At 40.6% G+C, this 19,573-nt stretch overlaps 1 protein-coding gene across 1 annotated transcript; it reads right to left on the bottom strand.

Moving 5' to 3' along the window:
* Window positions 1-552: 552 nt before the first annotated feature.
* ano6 (anoctamin 6) lies at window positions 553-18,826 on the bottom strand. Its single transcript, XM_073481038.1, has 20 exons — window positions 18,627-18,826; window positions 13,714-13,784; window positions 13,059-13,187; window positions 10,565-10,630; window positions 10,187-10,474; window positions 9,962-10,075; window positions 8,859-8,974; window positions 8,525-8,659; window positions 8,270-8,375; window positions 7,001-7,061; window positions 6,707-6,852; window positions 6,203-6,280; window positions 5,700-5,931; window positions 5,442-5,611; window positions 5,258-5,355; window positions 4,975-5,105; window positions 4,159-4,364; window positions 3,874-4,070; window positions 3,369-3,474; window positions 553-3,277 (listed from the first exon to the last, which is right to left on the bottom strand). The coding sequence occupies exons 1-20, from the start codon at window positions 18,718-18,720 to the stop codon at window positions 3,059-3,061; spliced, it is 2,763 nt and encodes a 920-aa protein (XP_073337139.1). The 5' UTR covers window positions 18,721-18,826; the 3' UTR covers window positions 553-3,058.
* Window positions 18,827-19,573: the final 747 nt, after the last annotated feature.

The following is a 19,573-nucleotide window of genomic DNA, read 5'->3' as shown; positions in this document are numbered from 1 at the left end:
ATGTTTGCGCTGTATTTGCTCTTAGCTCAACTCTTAAAGGGTCACTACACAATTTTATACAGTGTGTTCACAGGCCTGGGAGGGGGTTAAATTGCCTCCAGTGATGTCAGTCTGGCAACATTGCATTGTGGGTAATGTAGGCACCAGGTTTTGAAAAGGAACACGAATGTCTGGAATAAAAAAGACAATACCTCTGGTTCTGCTGTATCGACTTTGGTCATTCGTTTTGAAACTGTCCATAATGAGTTCAAGTGTTATATGAGCGCAATGAAAACCTGGTGCCTACATTACCCACAATGCAACCAAGCAACATCAGAGCAACTTATCACAAGAGCGTCATCACCGGAGGCAATTTATCAGATGACATGAAGCTTCGTCGATGAGCTTATGTTTCAAGCTCTGATGACATTCAAGATCAGGCGTAGAGAGAGGCTGTGTGTGTTATGAAAAAGCAGCAACTGGAAATCTTTGTTTCTGCCGACCTCCAGTGGTTTCGTTTCTCACCTGCAGCTGCAGTGATGTAGTCAGTACAACGAGAAAAAAAAACATGGATTGTTGGAAAGTTGTTTTTTTTTTAATTTTCAGAGATTCTTTAAAGACTTTGAAGTACATGAAGGAAACTTTTATATAAAACAATTTCATGGCTTTGTATAAAAGACAGGATAAATACGCATCATCAGATATCGTTGGTATATGATACTGTTTATGTGACAAGGCGAGGCGATAATACAGCAGAGGTATTAGAGGATAGATAGATAGAGGAAATTAACAATTCTGCTGATTTGATTACACTTTAAAGGAGAACATTTTTTTCCCCTTTCCTTCAGTGTTTTAATAGATTCTTGTGCATGTAAAAGGTCCAAAAAGTCTGCACCAACACAAGCTCCTCTCTCCCACAGAAAACACTGCTCCTGAAACGCCTCGTCAGTAGTCCCGCCTTTAATTCCGCGCCTTTGTGACATTGTTACGTCACCATGTCACACTTTTGCATATTCTACGCCTCGCAGCTAAGAATTAATTTAGCGCAGCTGCTCTGCTGTTGTAAGCGGTGCAGGGTCAGGCGTGTGTGAGCCGACCAATCGGAGCAGACTGAGGGGGGCTTTATAGCGACAGTGCTGCAGTATGAGAAAACTGATGTGTTTTCGAACCTGAAAATGAGCATCGTATGTCTCCTTTAATCTGCCAGTGGACCATGAAGATAAGAGTTGGCATAATAATATCCTATTTCCACTATATGAGAAACTTGATTTCTACTCAATTAGCTGCAACAAAATATATATTGGCATTGGCAATCTAAAAAAAATGAGTTTGGGAAATATAGGCACACTCAATATGGTCAAAAACCCAATATGATGTGTCCCTGTTTAAAAGGCTTACAGAGCTACATTTAGTCAGTGGCTTTAGGTTTGTAACTCCTCAGCTGTGTAACATCGCGAGCTGAACCTCAAAAAGAAACAAAAACATTGCATTCAAAATAGTCATAGTAATACTGATGTTACGTGACAGCGTTAAAGTAAAACAATCACAGAGCAGTGGCTCTTGTTGGCTACAGGTGTGTGTGAAAGCTCTGAGCCCCCAGCATGTAGCACGATGGACGGAGTGAGACTCTGCAGTGCTGATGTAGCCGAGCTAAAAGTTACTGTAGTCATAAAACTGGAGGACACACACACAAAAGAAATCAACCAACTCAAGGTTGACACACTAGCTTTTTCCAGAGCTTTCAACCATGTAGCTTATGTTTCAGCCCGGCGCGGATGAGAAGTCTTACAAGGGCTATGAGACCTGTAGTCACCACTATGTGGCCTCAAAAATGATTGATGTATAAATGTACTGTAATTACTTTATATACTGCTGGGTATCCTGATCTAAATAAAACATCATCACTTTTCACAACAGCTTGAATTTTGTGTTAAAGGTGCAATATGTAGGAATCGGCCACCTGTCAAATTCATACTTAAATCAAACCGGGGGGCAGCATTTCACCATGGCTGCCAATAACTGCTGCTAACTGTAGCTGCCATTAGCTACTTAGCTCATTTAGCCATGCAGCTAGTGGTACTGGGAGCAAGCTGACTGGATATCTCTGCAATACAATACATAGACATCAGAACATCATAACTGTTACTGAATTACTTCACATTCGGTTGATAATTAATTTTTTAACGTTTTTCACTAAAATTCTTACATATTGCACCTTTTAATAATATGAATCTGCACAGTAACTAGTGGCTGTCAAATAAATGTAGTGGAAAATAGGGGACAGCGCACTGGTAGAGTAATCACTAATTGCTGCTATATGTAGCCACTGTTAGCTAGCTAGCTCTGTTAGCTGTGCAGCTAGGGGTCCTGAACTGGAGCTGGGAGCACCAGGGGAGTGTCCATGTTTACACCACTAACACAGGAGCCTTGGAGCTGGTTAGCATGCTAACTTTTAAGTTCATTTTTGTTAATTTTTCAGCTAAAATCTTACATATTGCACCTTCAAGTAAAATAAAAGGGAAGTACTCAAGTTAAGCACAAGTACCTTAAAATTGTTCTCAAGTAGAGTACTTGAATAAACTGTACTCGAAATCTCCAGAAAAACACTAGTAAGTGGACACTGAGTTAGATTGTTTTTGTTTTGTTGTTGTCACGCTCAGTCCACCAAATGGTTGGTCTTAATTAGTGCGATGCTTCAGAACATAAGGCACTGATTTGACATCTCTAGCTTTACTAGAAAACATAAAGTGATAAAGGACAGATGCACTCTTCTTTTCTTTCTTTTGCCTTTGACCCTCTTTGGCCCTACAGAAGCCAAACACACAGCGGGAGTCCGGTGTGTGAGGACCGGACGACAGTGGTTTCTCCTTTCTTTGTCCAACAGCCTGGCAGGAAACTTCAGTGGCGGTCTTTCTTCTTGGTTGCTTCACATTTTCCATAACAAAAGTCAACACCTTGTTTCGGGCCTTTAATTCTGTCACTGCTTCACAAGGCGTTCAGTCAGTATTTAAAGAGAGGTGGATAGTCATGTATGTACAGTATCAGGGACGTGATCTCTTTGACACATTTTCTTTTAGTGTCAGAAATCAAGCTCCATTTCGTCCATCGCCGTGCTTGCTTCTGTCACTTTAAATGTATCGTCGATGACTGGTTTCAAACGTTTGCTCACCAGCTTGAGGTTGGTCTCGTGGAGGATAACCTGCGTCAGGTACTTCTCCCGTTTGATCTGTTCTTTGACGGCGTACGGGACGTCTGGGATCACGTAGGACAGGATGAACTTGGTGAGGTAAACAATGTGCTGTGAGGAGGAGAAGACGAAGAGACACCTCCATTAATATGTTTTATTGATCGGTGCTTTCATAATCATTTCCTGTTTTGTTCGTACCCACCTCTACAACAATTATAAACGCCATCTTGGCAGCGATCACATGCCAGTACTGCATGGTGTACTCGTACTGCCTGTGGTGTCCTGGAGGAAACCGAAAATCTCGATACCTAGGAAAGCAAAGTTTTTAATAGTTTTCTTCAGAGTGCAAATAAGATTTGTCCCACAACTGTCATCTATTGAACTCACCATCTTACTTTATTCATTTTAAACAGTCTGAACATCAGAAAACAACATTATTTCTGGTCATTTTTGCATGCTGCTTCTGCTCCAATACAACATAATACTGTAAAACTCAAGAGTTTTGTCTCTGCCATTTGGTTTTACATATATTTAGGTAATAATATATCACATGACTTTTATCATCAATGTCTTTAAAACCAAGTGGAATCTTGTTTAATGTGTAAAATGTATATAGAGGTTGGTTAGGAAAGATTTATATAATTTCTATTAATTGTCCAAAATGGACGACATTTGCAACGAAAACTATGAACAACACACAGATGTACCTGCAGAATGTTATGTTGGGAACTTTGCCGATGGGCATGCTAAAGTTGGAGAAGTCGTTGGTGTTGAATACAGACAGAGAGCTGTTGATGTAGCCTTGCATGGTGTGACCAGGGTAATCTCCATATGGGTACACAGAGAAAGACCAGTAGTAGACCAACCGTGGAATCATGTCTGATGTGAAAGCAATGATCATGGCCTGTTGAGACACCAGAACACAAAGTAAATGTAGTGACAGAGAGAAATAATCTAAAAAACCTAATAACTCAGTGTGAACAGTAACTTACATTCGTTGCCACGGCCAATATAGCGACGCCTTGAAGAATGGGCTGCCAGGCCCCTATATCTTGGGCCTTCTCCGGCACGACACGGCGAAACTGAGTGGTGATTTTCCACGCATCGACTCGAATCTCAAACAGGTTGTTGACCAGAGCCAGGATCGGAGCCAGAGGGAAGGAGGCCACAAACAGGGTCACAAAGCCAAACTGGATGACTGTGAGAGAGACGAGGTACGTGTATAAAAAAGTTAATTACGAACGAGTTAGTTAGCTTAGCATTCAGACTAGAACTCAACTCTTAGCCCAGAGCTAAGGATATGCAGGATGAAAAGCCCTTTAGTCAGTTAGCTACAAACAGTTAGCCCTGGCAGTTCGGTGTTAACAAACAAACACAAACACACACACACACACACACACACACACACACACACACACACACACACACACACACACACACACACACTGGCACCTTATAGATCTGTGTTTAGTATATCTTCAGGGGATAACCCTGCTCTGGAGCAGGGCCAGCACAAGGCTAAAATCACAGTTAGCTCTCTTTGGAAAGTGCCAAGATTGTGCCAGTGTGAAAGCTTCTTAGCCCGGAGCTAACAGCTCCTTTAGTGAAGTGTAACAGAAGCTAAGTGAAGTGTGAGAAGCCCTTTTGTGAGAATTACAGTGTGTGGCGCAACCTGTTTAGCTATTTTCATGATACATTAGTCTCCACATAGTAAACTCTTGCGTTGTAATTATGCTATGCTTGAACTTAAGAACATCTTGTGCAACCGGCTCCAGGTGTGCAGCTGTAGAAGTGTCAGAGACTCTTACCCATCTCGAGATATTCATAGAACAGTCCTAGTTTTGACACAGGCTGGAGCTGGTAGTCCTGTTCCCACCGTGGAATCACCTTCTCTGAGCCCACACGGGTGCAGTAGCGGAAGATCAAATTTTTCACCCACCTGCAGAGGGGTGGAAGAGATCATATACAGTAACAGTGACTCAGTATGACAATAGAGAACTGATGTATGATTAGCTATAAGCCTCTTGGCTCTGACACGTCCGCTTGTTTTTATATTTAACAAAAAATTGGCCTTAGATTCTGACTTCTTACGGTAGCAAGACCTCTTGGATGTTGTTCCAGATGGCTTTTCCACCCATGATGATGGAGAGCTGAGTCGTCAACTCGATCAGACAACCACCAGGATCACACTGCAGGACGACAACACAATAAAGAAAGTGTCAAGAATAAGAAATGGGGATGTTAGACACATCAGAGCAAGGTGGACATACTCTACCTCCTCGTTTCGGTATTTCCCCAGGAGATAAACAGGGTCTCCAGGGTAGCCAACTGCTTTCCCTTTGGCGAAGGCGATGTAGAAACAGGAGGAGTAATAGTTGACAAACTGAAAGAGGAACATCTTCAGGGTCAAGCTGTTCTCGTAGTCTGTCTTGGTCCGCGGTAGCTCTGTTATTGTGCGTCAGATGAGAAAGAGTTCAGGAAGAGGAAAAGAAAACCAATTGGAAGTCTGTGATGAAGGAGGATTAAAACCCACCAAAGTCGGTGATCCAGATGGCGACCCGCTCGTAGAGGATGTTGAGGATCATAATTACGACAAAGCTGATGAGGGAGGCTGTGACGGACGTGGCCATCTGAGGAGTCACGTACTCCTTTAAAGGTTCTAGCTCCTTCAGGCCCTCCTCAGCTCTGAGTCGAGCTGAGAAGGCAAAAAATGCAGCCAGGCGATAGACGGTGATGGCCACGATGGACGCCACGATCAACAGAATCTAAATGACAAAATATAATTGAAAAAGATTAATTTTCAATCTGTTTACATTTGAAAATAGACTGTAGGTCATAGGTGGTTTTAGTTTATGGGTTAGCAATGTCATATCTACTTTTTCTTTCAAAGACATTAGCATTTTCCCTAAAATTGGCACCAAATTACACATTAATCACTGAAAGTTCAGAGGAAATTGTTAGTGAAATCAATATCAGGGAATAATAACACGTTATAGACGAATACATTGAATTAAAAAATGTTATTTATTACATTACCCAGAATAAGACCGTCCCAATTCCTATCGACACCCGAACACATCGTCCACAGGCTGTATATGGCACTTTTTCTTTGACCTAAAACACAAACAAACACTATGAAACACTGGGCATTAACACCAACATGGAAAATCAAGCCAAACCTACATTTAAAATCCATCTGAAAAGAGCAATATGTAAGAATTTCAGTTGAAAACATAAAATAAATTAACAGAATGTGAATAAATACCAGTTTTCACATTATAATACCTATGTATTGTGTTGCATCTAGCCCCGTCCCATCCCTGTCCAAAGCTTCTGTGCTGGCAGTATAAACAACAACCTTAACTAGTTAAGGCCAGCTACAGTTAGCAGCAGTTAGCAGTTACTCAGGTGATATGCTGCCCTCTGCTGGTTTTGAGTATGAATTTGACAGGTTTCTCTAATTTTTAGTAAAGATTAAATCATTTTTCTGACTATGGGACACAACATCAGCTGAAGGAAGTCTGTGTGTGAGTGATTTACCCCTGTGACGGGGTTTTTCCTCTCATAGATACACTTGGCTTCATATTCTGGCCGAGGCGGCTGTTCCTGCTCCAGAAACTCCACAGTGTCCCACTCGTACTCCAGCTCCGCCTGGTAGCGCTTCCAAAACTCCAGGAACAAAGTGACTACAGACAGGAAATGAGCAGGAAAAAACAAGCAGGGCAATAATAAGAACTAAGGAAGCAACATTACTGTTCTCCTCCATATCACTTATGTACTGTGAACTGTGTCAAGATGAAAATGGACAAATCTTTGAAAATGTATAAAACTTACCCCAGATTGACATGAAAACTGCAAACACCAGAGTCCCAAAGTTATCAAATATACAAAGTTTCTACAGAAAAAAGAGAAAAAAAAGAAACATGGAGGTCAAACTGTCACAGTTGTCTCCTGCTTACATGCAAATACTGTATATACTATTAGCAGCGACACACATTTAAATATGGAAATCCTGTTTCTGTATCTGTACTGTAAACCTAGACAATACACAAAGTGTTGTGATACCAGATCACATACAGGTGTCATATATTTCAAATGATTTTAGTTATATTTTTATAATATGCAGTAATATTTCTGTCTTTATACTGTTTGTAAAATTAGATTCCAGTGGTGGTTGTGTACGATTGTTCCTGACTCATTTGTTTTAAACATTTCCAGTATCTCCAGAGTGTTGTTAAGTCCAAAAGTGTCAAGGTTTGGGTTTTTGGTTAGTCATTTCCTGTTTTATTTTGTTTATTCATGTGTTACTCTGCACTTCCTGTCTTTGTCTTTTTTCTCGCCTTTTAACCTGCTCACCTTTTTATTAGATAATCATTCCCTCTGCCTGTAATTTTCCTTCATTCTTCTTTCGTTTGTGTTTTCCTGATTTTTTTTCGCCATGGCTTTACGGTTTGTCCGCCATTTTTGTATTACTCTTTTCCTCTTTTCGTTGCCTGCCTTTTTGTTGCTTGCATTTTGGATTTTGAGACTTCAGCCTGGTTATTAAAGCTCACTTCTTGTGTTTTTTTACCTGCCTTCCTCTGTGTGTTTGGATCCCTTGTTGATACACATAACAGTAAGTAAAGATTTATTGAAAAAAGGTCGTTTTTATCTGAAATGTTCTGCGTCACTCTATCTTTGTCGGCGTTTATACTTTCAAAAACAACAATTTCACTCTGGTCAAAAAACCCTGTTTGCTCCCCCGCCTGCTGCACACACCTGTATTAACGGAGCGGTTTAGTGGCAATATGACAGTAAGATAAATCATATTTATATAACAAAATAACAAAAGATGTACATCGCCTCCATTGATTAAAGCTGAGGATTTTGTTCAAGGATTTTAAATTGTTCTGATGTTATAAAATTGATACTAAAACCTCAACAGAAGCTCCGATGTAACAAAAAGACATTCATTAAAGCCCTATAATATATTAACTATGAAGAAACCCTTTAGCCTTTATATGGACACATTACTATAGATAATTCTTGCCCATTGCATATTGAGTGACATTAGAAGGAGCATTAAGTGAAAGAAATTTGCAGTTGAAATGAAATAAAACTCACTTTTGAAGCTTCACAGGTGTTGTTCAACCTCCAGTATTTGCATTCCTTGTCACACTGTGGACACATCAGAATCTTCCCTCCAATTTCAGGGTCACACACCTCCTTGCTGCGATATTTTCAACACAGAAGAAGAGATTATTAGACAAGACTGCACGGAAGGTTGAAAACTAGGCACAATGACAAGTTTTGATATGTGTTACACTTTAATAATATTGGATAATATCCAAGTTCTAGGGGACGTTTCAGCGAGTGTACCTCCAGGTGCTGGTTTCTTGAGTTTTGTATCCATAGATGAAACAACCCAGTCCCACAACAGCAGCCAGAGCGAGCATTATGGTGTAGAAACCCAACCAGGCAAAGTAAATGCCAATCTTCTCCCCGTAATACTTTCTGTGGAGAAAACAATGGCAACTTTTAGTGTACTGTTCTCTGAGGGAATCTAACTCAAGGTCAGAGACAAAAAAGATTTGGTTCCTGCTTGAACACTCAGGAAATGTAACTGCAGTCCAGCACATGAACAAAGACGCTTCGGTTTAAGCTGATTTAAAATACTGTCATGAAGGGGCTTTAACATAAATACTGCGTTAACCTGATGAGGTCAAGTGGTTGCATCTTGTAGAAGCTTTTGGGATGAGCCCATTCCTCATAGAGCAGGAACCTCTCGTTGGGGCAGCCCTCTTCTTTGGACTTGACGTTGAACCTGCACTGAAAAACCCAACAAGAAGGTAATACACAGAAGGGACAATTTTAGGTCACTAAAAGTACAAAATCATGCTAAATACTACTGTTACAAACCAAAAAAACATACTAAATGAGACATAAAACTAGATCAGAAACATGAACATTCACAAAGGATAAGAGGTAATAAGTATTACCATGTAATTACTTAAGTCCTAACCAGGTTATAGCTTTGTATTATCAAACACAAACAGGCAGTGATGAAATGTAAATAAGTACGTTTACTCAAGTACTGTACTTAAGTACTGTATACAACATACATGTAAATATATGAATTGTTTACTTTCACTTGTACTTTTAATACTTTGATAATTTATTTCCCGTTTTTTTTCGAGTTAAATATATTTAATTTCAGATATTTCAAGACTTTTACTAAAGTACTATTCATATGTCTGACTTTCACTTTTACCAACGTAACATTTTCACATGATATCTAAGACAACAAAACAACTCACAGCGTTAAGCTGTACGGTATTTATACATTCAATCTTTACAGTATTATCTTGAAACTAGTTTTCCTGGCGGCGTTCACCACTTTCCTGTCGCTACCTGCGTCTTACTGTTTCCAAAATATCCGTCACTTCGTCAAACAGCAACAACCTCCATGCTGGAAACCTACACACTGAAACTGGCAAGCTACTCGAACACTAACCTGGTCGAAGGAGGAACTTCAGCATTATAATGTGGCGATTATCAGTTTTGAGATCCAAGAATTGTCATGTGATTTTGAAGGTATTAGAATCTTGTTTATATCTACAGCGTGATATTTTCCACTCAACAAGGAGCATCTGTAAAGTACACGATTTCCCCCCCGGGGATCAATACAGGATTTCTGTGTGACTTAATTATTACCTCTTTATTATCAAACTATTACCCCACTATTACTGTGAGCTGTGAGGTAGAGTGCTACCGACTAAACACTGATGCAGAAGAAAGAAGTGTTAAATCTCTTACGTCATGGAGGGGGTAGGCAGCTTTGTACACTCCACCGTCCAGCAGTTTGGTGATGCCAAACTTCTTTACGCTCCCTCGTATTTCATACGGGGCTCGACTCAGGATGTAATATGCCTGAGGGAAGAAGATGAAGAGGTTTTATGTTTACAACCCAACAGAAATCCCTGAAAATCAAAATGAAATATGAAAACAACTTTTGAGCTGCAACAACAGGAGACAACTTACCATCCTGCTCCTCATGGACTGAGTGAAGAAGGCATCTTTGTCTCTGACGTGGAAGTAGTCCAGACGGTCTTTCTCAAAGGGGGCGGTGAAGAACTCGGTCTCCTTCCTGATCAGGTCTTCGTTAGGGTAGAAGTACTTGGTGATGCAGGATAAATAGCGCCACGGGGACGGTTGGGAGGACAGGTCATTGGGCTGGATGGGGAGCTTTATGTGCAGGACCTCAGCGTAAGTGCACAGCACGTCCCACGGCATGTGGACTTTCACAAATGTCAGTTTGTCATCGATTACCTGCGAAACACAAAGGATGAGTTCAAGTTAAAAAAATACGGATGTTACCCTTTAAGTATGACACACAGTATGGGAGTGCAGTCTACTTACAGATATTGTGGCCTCCAGCTCCATCCCCATCTTCATCAGGCTGGCCTCGAAGTACTCTCGCCGTCTCTGCAGAGAAGAACAGAGAAACAGTTTGAGAGTGTTGAGCTGTTACGATGCTCACCTCTGCTCTCTGGTCATTGTGATTCAGTTTCTGTTTATGCATGACTTATGTGCCGAGCCTGTAATGTAAATACAGAGCACATTTGTCAAAGTACTGCCAGGGTATGTACACAGAAGCGTTTATTTAAGCTATGTTTATTTAACTTTATTAGAAAGGAGACAGAATCACCTTGATAACCTTTAAGTCAAGTCAGTTTTAGTCACACAGCCCAATATCAGGCTTTACAATCTGTGCACCTTTCTTTATTTAAAGCAAAATGTAGAGGTAACAGCTCACGTAAGGTATTTGGAAATGTTCCAGTAACATAACATAGACATTAGTTACACTGCACATAGCGGCAAAGCATGACAAAACTGCAAGCGAGTCAGGGCAGGCTCTTGTTGGAGGTAGGCCATCAAATATGGTGCGGCAGTGAAGTGAATGAATGGAAATGCTCTTTGAACACAGCTTTCCCCAAACCAAAAAACACATGACAAAAGAATTGAAGTAAATTAGTATGGTACATATTCAAATAATAAAGAAATACTCTTGTTCGGACTCCTTGTAAACTTTTTGAAGAGTATTTTGAGTATTTTCCTGTGTGTCATGACAGCTCTGTTGTCGTGACACACAGGAAACACCACAAGTGCGTGAAAATTTCCACAAACATCATCAAATATTTAAAAGTCAATTTATCATCACTTCAAGCAGTTTAGCTAACAGCGTCTGAAGTGAACCACGTCCTTCCAGCAGAAAAAAGGTTTTGCAACTTCGGTTTGACCCACTTTCAGCTCTGGAAAAAACAAAGTGAAGGGAGTGCCTGGTACAGACCCTCATCCCTGACTGGATTTACTTTGCTTTGGGATGATTATAACAGAGGAATTGCTTCAGTCACACTGGCTCTGTGGTGAAGAAGCTCATGAGCTCTGACTTGCAACAGCCTTCTCCCCCAAGAACCGACTAAAAACTGGCTGATCAGCTTCAACACACGTGCTTCTGCCTCCATGCATTACCTCATTTCACTGCTGCCAAAAAGCAACATATCATTCATCTGTCTATCGGTATTTTCCCACCCATTAAAGACCAGTGTTTTTGCAAGTTGGCACTAATTTCCAACTTCCCAGGACACAGTCTTAACTTCAAAACCGCCTGGGGGTTTCGATTGCGACAGCGCAGGTAACAATCTGTGATGTCTGTGGCTCTGCAGTGTTTTCAAGCATTATATTGCACATCCCTTGGATCTATTGTGAAAGACAGCGGGAACAATCAGTGACAAACAACACAACATTTGTGATGTGTAAATGCCGGACAAACCCGGATCAAGTGTTTGCTTTCTGACTTAACACTGACTCTGAGAGTTTTAGACCAATGTGACGAAGTTGTGACTCACGCTGATCTGATTTGAATTTTCTTGGCAAAGTTTTGGCGGTGTAAGTGAAGGAGTAACGCTCTTCATTTCCACAGCCTCCCTCAGGGCACGCAGCTGTACTGAATAACTCAGAGTACACAATGTTGAATGAATGTTAAGTACGGCATACAGGAACTATAAAAACAATGTACGCTCGGCTCTTCCCTTTCTGGATAATTAAAAGGTGAAAGCGATATTGTTCACACTGCGCTGAACACGCTTGTTAATTTAGCGTCATAGACAGTGATCCTGCTGCAAATAACAACTCCCTGTACAAATAGGCAAGAGTCAATATGACTGGTATGTGTTGATTACTTTTCATCAGTTGTTTGGTCAGTGATGTCCCCCCCTTGCTTTATATAGAGTAAAAGAAACACAGAAAATATTGAGATTTAAGAAGCTGAATCAGACAATTTTGACTTTTTTCAATTAATCAATAATCAAATTATAGGCGGATTAATTTAATAGATGACAACTGATCAATTAAAATATCATATTCAACCATATATTTTCTTAGAAGTGCTCATTCGTATTCCGGTCTGTTTCTTGTCTGATTCACTTTGCAATAATGAATTTGTCTGTCGCACAAAGATGTCATCGATCGACTTTTTTGATTTGAACTTGTGCAAAAACTACAATTAAAAACTTCTATTTATGAAGGCAAATGATTTTTTTTTTACAGGCCTATAAACATAGACAGAGCTTTGATGCAGGGATTAGCAGTTTGCGGGAGCTAACATGAGCTTTGCGTGCCTTTAAAGTCACATGTTTACATTGGTATTTGAATTCAATGAAGGGAAACGGGAAAGGGAAACGGTGATACAAGGATAAATGTGCACGATGCTCATCTAAAAGTCCAACAAGAAAGTGCAAAAAAAACAAAATTATTACTGGAAAATGTACATAATTAACCTTTAAAGTACCTTCAGATTCAATATGATGTACTGTACAAAGATTATCATGCTCTTTAAAAATGAGAGACCTACCTTTTTCCGCTGGAACGTGTGCCTCTTCTCAAAGTCCTTCTTATCCTCATCCTCATAGACCAGGATGAAGTCGATCCTCCTCACGCCGTCGTTGAAGAACAAGGAGTCCGGCTTGTCATTGAACTCGGTCTGCGGGCAAAAACAAGGCTCGCCGGATAACTCTGCTGCCTGATATTCATAAATCTCTTCCTCCATAATGTCATACATGGTGACCGGAGAGAGGAGAGACTGCGTGTGGACACTGTGTAGAGAAACTGTTGTGTTAAACAGCAACAGTCAACAGCCTATTAAGCCGGCGATGTAGGCCATGCAGGGGAAGTGGGTAGAGTCAACAAACATTATGACACACCCCATCATCTCTCTCTCTCTCTCCTTCTCCTTGTGACACCACAAGGTATTAATGAAGCATAACTACTTGTATGACCCAGCATTTTTAATATCTGCCATCTTTTCACTGTATAAATGTGCCTTAAGAAAAGCTTAAGAAACTATAGATTATTTGGCTCCAATTTTCATAATAACCATTACAAAAATATACGAATAATATTTGAAAGATACCAGTGATATCTTCCTGCACGTGGACAGTAAGGAAACGTAATTCAAACATATACGTAGAGTACATTTGATTGATGTGCTATAATGGCGTGTGACTCACCAGCTCTGCTTTGGCTACTGTTGTTCCTTCTTTAATACTTTCATATGTTGGCAAGAACTCCTCTGGGTACACTGTGAAACACAAACGGAGAAATGAGAATACAGTCTTTGAAGTTAAATTAATTTGAACTCAACTGAGGCTATAAATCAGAAACAAATCATAAATGTATCCAAGGACCAATTGGCAAAGTATTGTTATTTATTATCGCTGCCGAAAGAATTATTGTAAGGCAAAATGTTCTATAATATGGTGTACATGTGTACTTAAGGGTTAATTATGTAAGAATTTTATTATAAAACATTTGAAAAATAACTTAAGTTGTCAAAACAATGTGAAGAAATAACCTTCTGATGACATCTGCTGAAGTTCGCATGCTAACCAGCTAGCCTTGTGCCTGAAAACCTCTTTCTCCCAGCGGTCCGAAGCTTGGCTGTCAACGCTCCCAAAATAGTCTAGCTAGCTGCACGGCTAACTGAGCTAACAAGCTAACAGCAGCTATACAGTCATGGATGGATAAACAGCATGCAGTTAGCAGCAGTTAGCAGTTACTCTGTTGATATGCTGCCCCTGTTTGTTGGGAGAGTTCAACCGGTTGTAAATCCTCACAAACTGCACCTTTAAGGTCTAAACTACTAGAAACATGTTTTTCAAGCTAGACTTTAACTAATCAAACGCACACAGTTTACTGTTTACAGTGGCATTTCTTACTTCCTTTCTTAAAAGGTAATGATATGTCCAGCTGAAAGTCATTACCTTAATCACTACTTTCTGAAAAGTACACACATTATTATGTGTCGCTCATCTGAATCACCTGCTTGGGACGGACCTTATGAGATCACATCATAATACATCCAGTCTAGCCGCCATTTACCTGCAGCTCAGTTGAAGCTATGCTTGTTACAACAGAGCGACCAGGTCCACTTTAATGTAGCACCCTGCTACATTTTAAACCCTTAAAACTTCTGGTTTGACTGAACCTGGTCTAAACAACAGCTAGGCTAACCGGATGCTAAGTGACACAGCAAGTACAACACAGTTATGTGTTTACATAAATTAAAAAGAAAAGCAGCAGATATATTGCTATAAGATTTCTTTTATTTTCAAGTCTTGATATCAGTTGCCCTAAAAAAAAAATCCAGCATTGGTCTGTCTTTAATATTTACCAAAACTTTGTCCAAACATATTTTTTGTGCTACACCCCAACACTGTAAATAATGGCTTATATAAACTTTTTATTTCCATTAAATTCTCTATAAAATTAAAATTCTCAGTAACTTTTATAATGTATTATATATTATGTTGTAGAAGTAGTGTTTTTAGCCATGCTAGAAGAATACCCCGTGTCACGCAACAAATTGTAGCATGCTAACGCTTGTGGTACACCTGTCTCAGGTACGCTGCTGTATGAAAAACTGACGGTTGTCTTACCGTGTCGGCTACATTTGCTTATCTACGGTAATGAATTCTACTGTTTTAGGGTTATTAACACATATGTCAAGTTTATATCAAGTTTCATGACTGTCAGGACATAATATTTTGTTTGTTCAACCAAAATCCTTATTCCTTTAAGGGTCATTGTGAAAAATTGCAACCCTAGCTAGCTAAGAAGCTAAACTAAGATGGTGGACAGGATAGCCTAAACATTACACCAGCTAAACACTGTCACTGTGAGTCTGTGAGCATATTCACGTTAGCATTTAGCTCCTTGTTTTAACTGTATTCACCAGTGAAGAAGCCGCTAACTTTACAACCTATAATTCACACTGATACGCCCACAGCTGGAAACTGACCCGGACAATATCCATGTTCTTCCTCAGTGGTTTTCACTGAAGCAGCACAGCCTTCAAACAGCGAGTGACCCTCTTAAAACCATCCAGTTTCCCCAGACGTCATGCTGGTGGCATCTTTTTTCTTTTATTTTTTTTAAAGCTGACACATGATTGCGCTCTAACCACAATGTTGTATGACTCCCTGGAAACAGAAAAGAAATAGGTCACCGCCTACTGCAGTGTTTCCCAAATACTCACTGAGGAATCTGAAGCCAGCTTTCACACCACTGACCACATCAAAACCAAACAAGGAAGAGCAATAGTTTCAACTGCTACAGACGCCGTTATATGTTTCATAATGGCTTTTTCTTTTTAATTTAACAGATGACGGAACATCCAGTATGGAAAGTCCTGCTGTCTTTCCATGTAAAACAGAGCACCAAGTGAAGACAGATGTTGTTGTCAAAACACACCGGCCATAGTAACATCCTGGGAAACTTCACTGAGGGAATCACCGCTCTTCGAATGACAATTTCCTTTAATTACGTCCTCCACAGTCTCAACTCTAACAAAGCTCGCTATGCAAGAAAGCATGTTAGCGTTTGTCGCTGAGCCACTGACAAATTAACTGCTTATCCTTAATGGCTGTGCCTCAGGCTATTGTTATTTTCATACATGCTTGCAACGGCCCGGCTTTTTCATACATTTGACCATTCTCGCTTCTAAAGGGCGGAAACAAGCAGCTGGTTAACTGTTTTTCCAGCTTTTCCCACCAACGACTGAAGGCCTACACCCTCACAGTGAGCCGTGTCATCCGTGTAATATCACATGTAAGTTAATGATGTAATGTATGAGGGCACAAGGCTGTGTTTAGGTGTTTGCTGTGGATTGGAGGTTTATTTTCTACTGTCACCATTTTGATGTGTAAAAAAAAATAATATCTGCCCCAGTTACTGAGTCATAAAAAGCCTCCTCGGCCTGCAGTGAGTCAGTGAGCATGATTCTCGTGAAAAGCACGCTGAATCTATGCCCATAAAAAATCTGCCTTCTTCGCCACAACCCACCCGCCCAGCGCTCACTTCCTCTCTAGAGAACATCCTCCATAACAACACGCAAAATAATAAAAGCAGACCAAACAAACAGAGAAAGACTGCATTCTTTGACAGCAACAGATGTGCCAGGCTGGGTTTTTTTCTTTTTTTAGTCTGTGCAGCATGAAGATGCAAGACACACATAATATTTGACCTAACGTTCAAACAACTTACGTCATTAAGTTTAATGCCAAGTGTTCATCTCGCCATCTGACAGGAAATTCTCCTCTGCATCAGTTTAATGTCTTTCAGGGGCAGGGTCAGCTCGAGGATCTTGCTTCAACATTAGCAGTTAGTGAGTATAATTGCAAAATTCGATTGTGAAATGATCGCTGATGATTCATTTTCACTGAGAATAGAAGCCGAGCTGACCACTAGTAACCTGGCAACACCATCACTGAGAGCAGTGTTGGGCACATGGTGAAAACAGACTTCCTGTATCACCAGTGGGTTCTCTCGTACATTACTGGGCTAAAAATAAACTACAAAACTATTATCAGGACTCCACGGTGCGACTGTTTTGGTTGCACATGCGTCCAAAAACGTGAAGTGTGACTGAACATTTGCACCGGTGCACCTCAAATCTAGAAGTTCTGCTTTGCTGTGATTGACATGAAGAAAACATTTGTCTTTCCCCTTTTTTCCTGTTAACGATCATTGACAGGAATTTAATGTAAATGCATATCAACGCATCTTCCTGAGTGACAGTCCTCTGTGTTTTTCTGCTGTTATCTCAGCATCACAGTCTGCAACAAAGTGTGAACATTAATAATTCATTACAAGCGAACATAGGCTCCATTTAGTAGAGTGCACTTTGGCATGGCTTTTGTGATCCAGTGTGAAAAGCACTGGTCCTTTCCATATGTTCAGGGCCTTTTGAATACTGACAGCTATTAAAGTGAACCCAAAGGACCGTTTGTCTGTCGGTGAACGATGAGGGAAAAAAAGCATGCAGAGCCAGACAGGATGTTACCGTGGGCGACGAAGAAACACAAAAGCGCCTATAGATTGTGAAATCTTTCCCGTAAAATACAAGCATGTAAGCTGACAGCTGTGCAGACACTGTAACCACTGTACTGTAGCTGTAGGTTGCTATTATTCTAGTCCAAAGTTGTGGTTTCAGTTTGTAGATAGGAATGTAAGATGTGAGAAACAGTGTCGAGTGATGCGATCAGTCCCAGCCTCCAAAGTCGTGGCCTTTCGAGGAGCCACACCAGACCTCTAAGAGAAAAACAACGATTTTAGCAGATTTTTGAGGGGTTCCCTTTAAAGTGATGATCGCCTAATATCAGTTATTTATACTCATCTGTGCAGCGGATATGGCGGTGCGAGCTTGTGCGTGCACCACACCCCCGCAGGTGTTGCTCTGATACCACACATGCCATGTGCATGACCTGAATGTTGAACCATGTTTACTTCTACATAACAATGTCATATTTGTGTTTGGTGGGGGAACCATGGATCACTAGTTTCAGGCAGATCTGTCTTATAAAATCTGTGTAACAATATTACATTTGAAGTAGAAGTGTTACCTAAGTACAGAATTATAAGCAACCAAATGTACCCACATGTAAAAGTACTTTTAAGGCATTTCAGTTGCGTTATCGTACATTAATGAAGTATTATAACAGATGCATTAATATTTTAAGCATTTTATGATGTGGCTATTGACATCGATAAGTAGTTCATAACACTGGATCTTTTTAAGTTGACCATGTGTTTATGATGTATATCCTCAATGTGACAGTAACTTAATGTAAAACAGCCCTACATGTAGGCTAGTGAAGTGCTTTTCCATACATTAAGTTGCAGAAAAACACAAAAAACTGAAACATTAGAAGAGTAAATGTACTTCATTATGGTCCACCACTTCTAGTTTAGTTCACACCCATGAAAGCATCACTGTGATGAAGGAGTAGGCACAGCAGATCAAGGCCATGTGGCCTGTATCTGCTGTGTCTCAAGTATCATATGGACCCTACCTCAGTTAACTGGAATAAAGTCCAGACGGTGTCTATGAACCAAAACCACGAGCTCTTGTGAAATCTCTTACCAACTTCCTCGTCTATCATGCCCAGTTCAGTATCACCCTCCATCTCCTCCGTCTCCGTCACGGAGTCCATCTCGAAGATATCGTTGTTGCTCATAGTCCCGTCTCTCTGCCAGTCACATCACCGAAAGTCCCCAAAACCTGGTATGGTGTATATTACAGCAGCATTAAAGCGCAGCCCCTTCCCCCGCGCGCATTCTCGCTTTATTTCCCAACATCGCTCGAGCCGCATAAAGTTTGAGTCAAGTTGTGACTTGAGAGAATGGAAATCAGACGGGTGGGGCTGCAGGCGGAGGAGGAGGAGGAGGAGAGGAGGAGGAGGAGGGTGTTCGTGTTGTTCAGCCACATTTGACAGGTCACGTTACGCCCACTTTACATTCCTTAAGTTGCCTTAGCATTGTAGTTCATTTAACAGTATGTGTATATGTGTGTTTGAAGCGATCAGGGATCCTCCCTAACGATCCGCATATGTTTACTCTACTTTGGAGGCGTTGTTGTTAAGTTGGCATCAGTGTTTCTCACGTTGCTCCGGTACTTCATTTAAAAAAACGCCAACTTAAAGAGAAAAGTGCACCGTTGTCGGATATTTAGCGGCGGTTAATTACTTTAAATACATTTTTGCGATCGCACAGGTGTCTGCTGTCTATCGGCTAAGATAATATTTCCCCCCGAGGTGAAGCAAACTTTCAGATTCACTATCTAGTCATAGCTGGCACCGCACAGACGACCTGAACGGACTGGTGTGTGGGAAAAAGTTCCCGGTTGGTTTTAGGCAACAACATTTAATCATTCATTAATTAATCAGACATTTGTAGGATAAAGAAGTGTCTCTGAAGTGTCAATCCGTTGAAGTAGAACAGGTAAAACATACAGTTTTGACTGTTTGCACAGATGTCCATATGTGGCTGCATGGCGGAACCACTTAACAGCGCGGCTCAGCCACCAGGGGA

This window comes from Pagrus major, chromosome 14 (assembly GCF_040436345.1).
Source record: "Pagrus major chromosome 14, Pma_NU_1.0".
NCBI lineage: Eukaryota > Metazoa > Chordata > Actinopteri > Spariformes > Sparidae > Pagrus > Pagrus major.
Note: the sequence above shows the minus strand (reverse complement) of the source record. Positions and strands in the feature narration are given on the sequence as shown.

Bases quoted from the DNA above. Each gene is read 5' to 3' on its own strand.
- ano6 (XM_073481038.1), bottom strand. From the start codon at position 18,720: ATGAGCAACAACGATATCTTCGAGATGGACTCCGTGACGGAGACGGAG. The intron at 10,076-10,186 runs GTAAGTTGTCTC...TTCTTCCCTCAG, and splicing joins AGTCCATGAGGAGCAGGATG to GCATATTACATCCTGAGTCG. The intron at 8,660-8,858 runs GTTAACGCAGTA...TTTTCTCCACAG, and splicing joins CAACCACTTGACCTCATCAG to AAAGTATTACGGGGAGAAGA.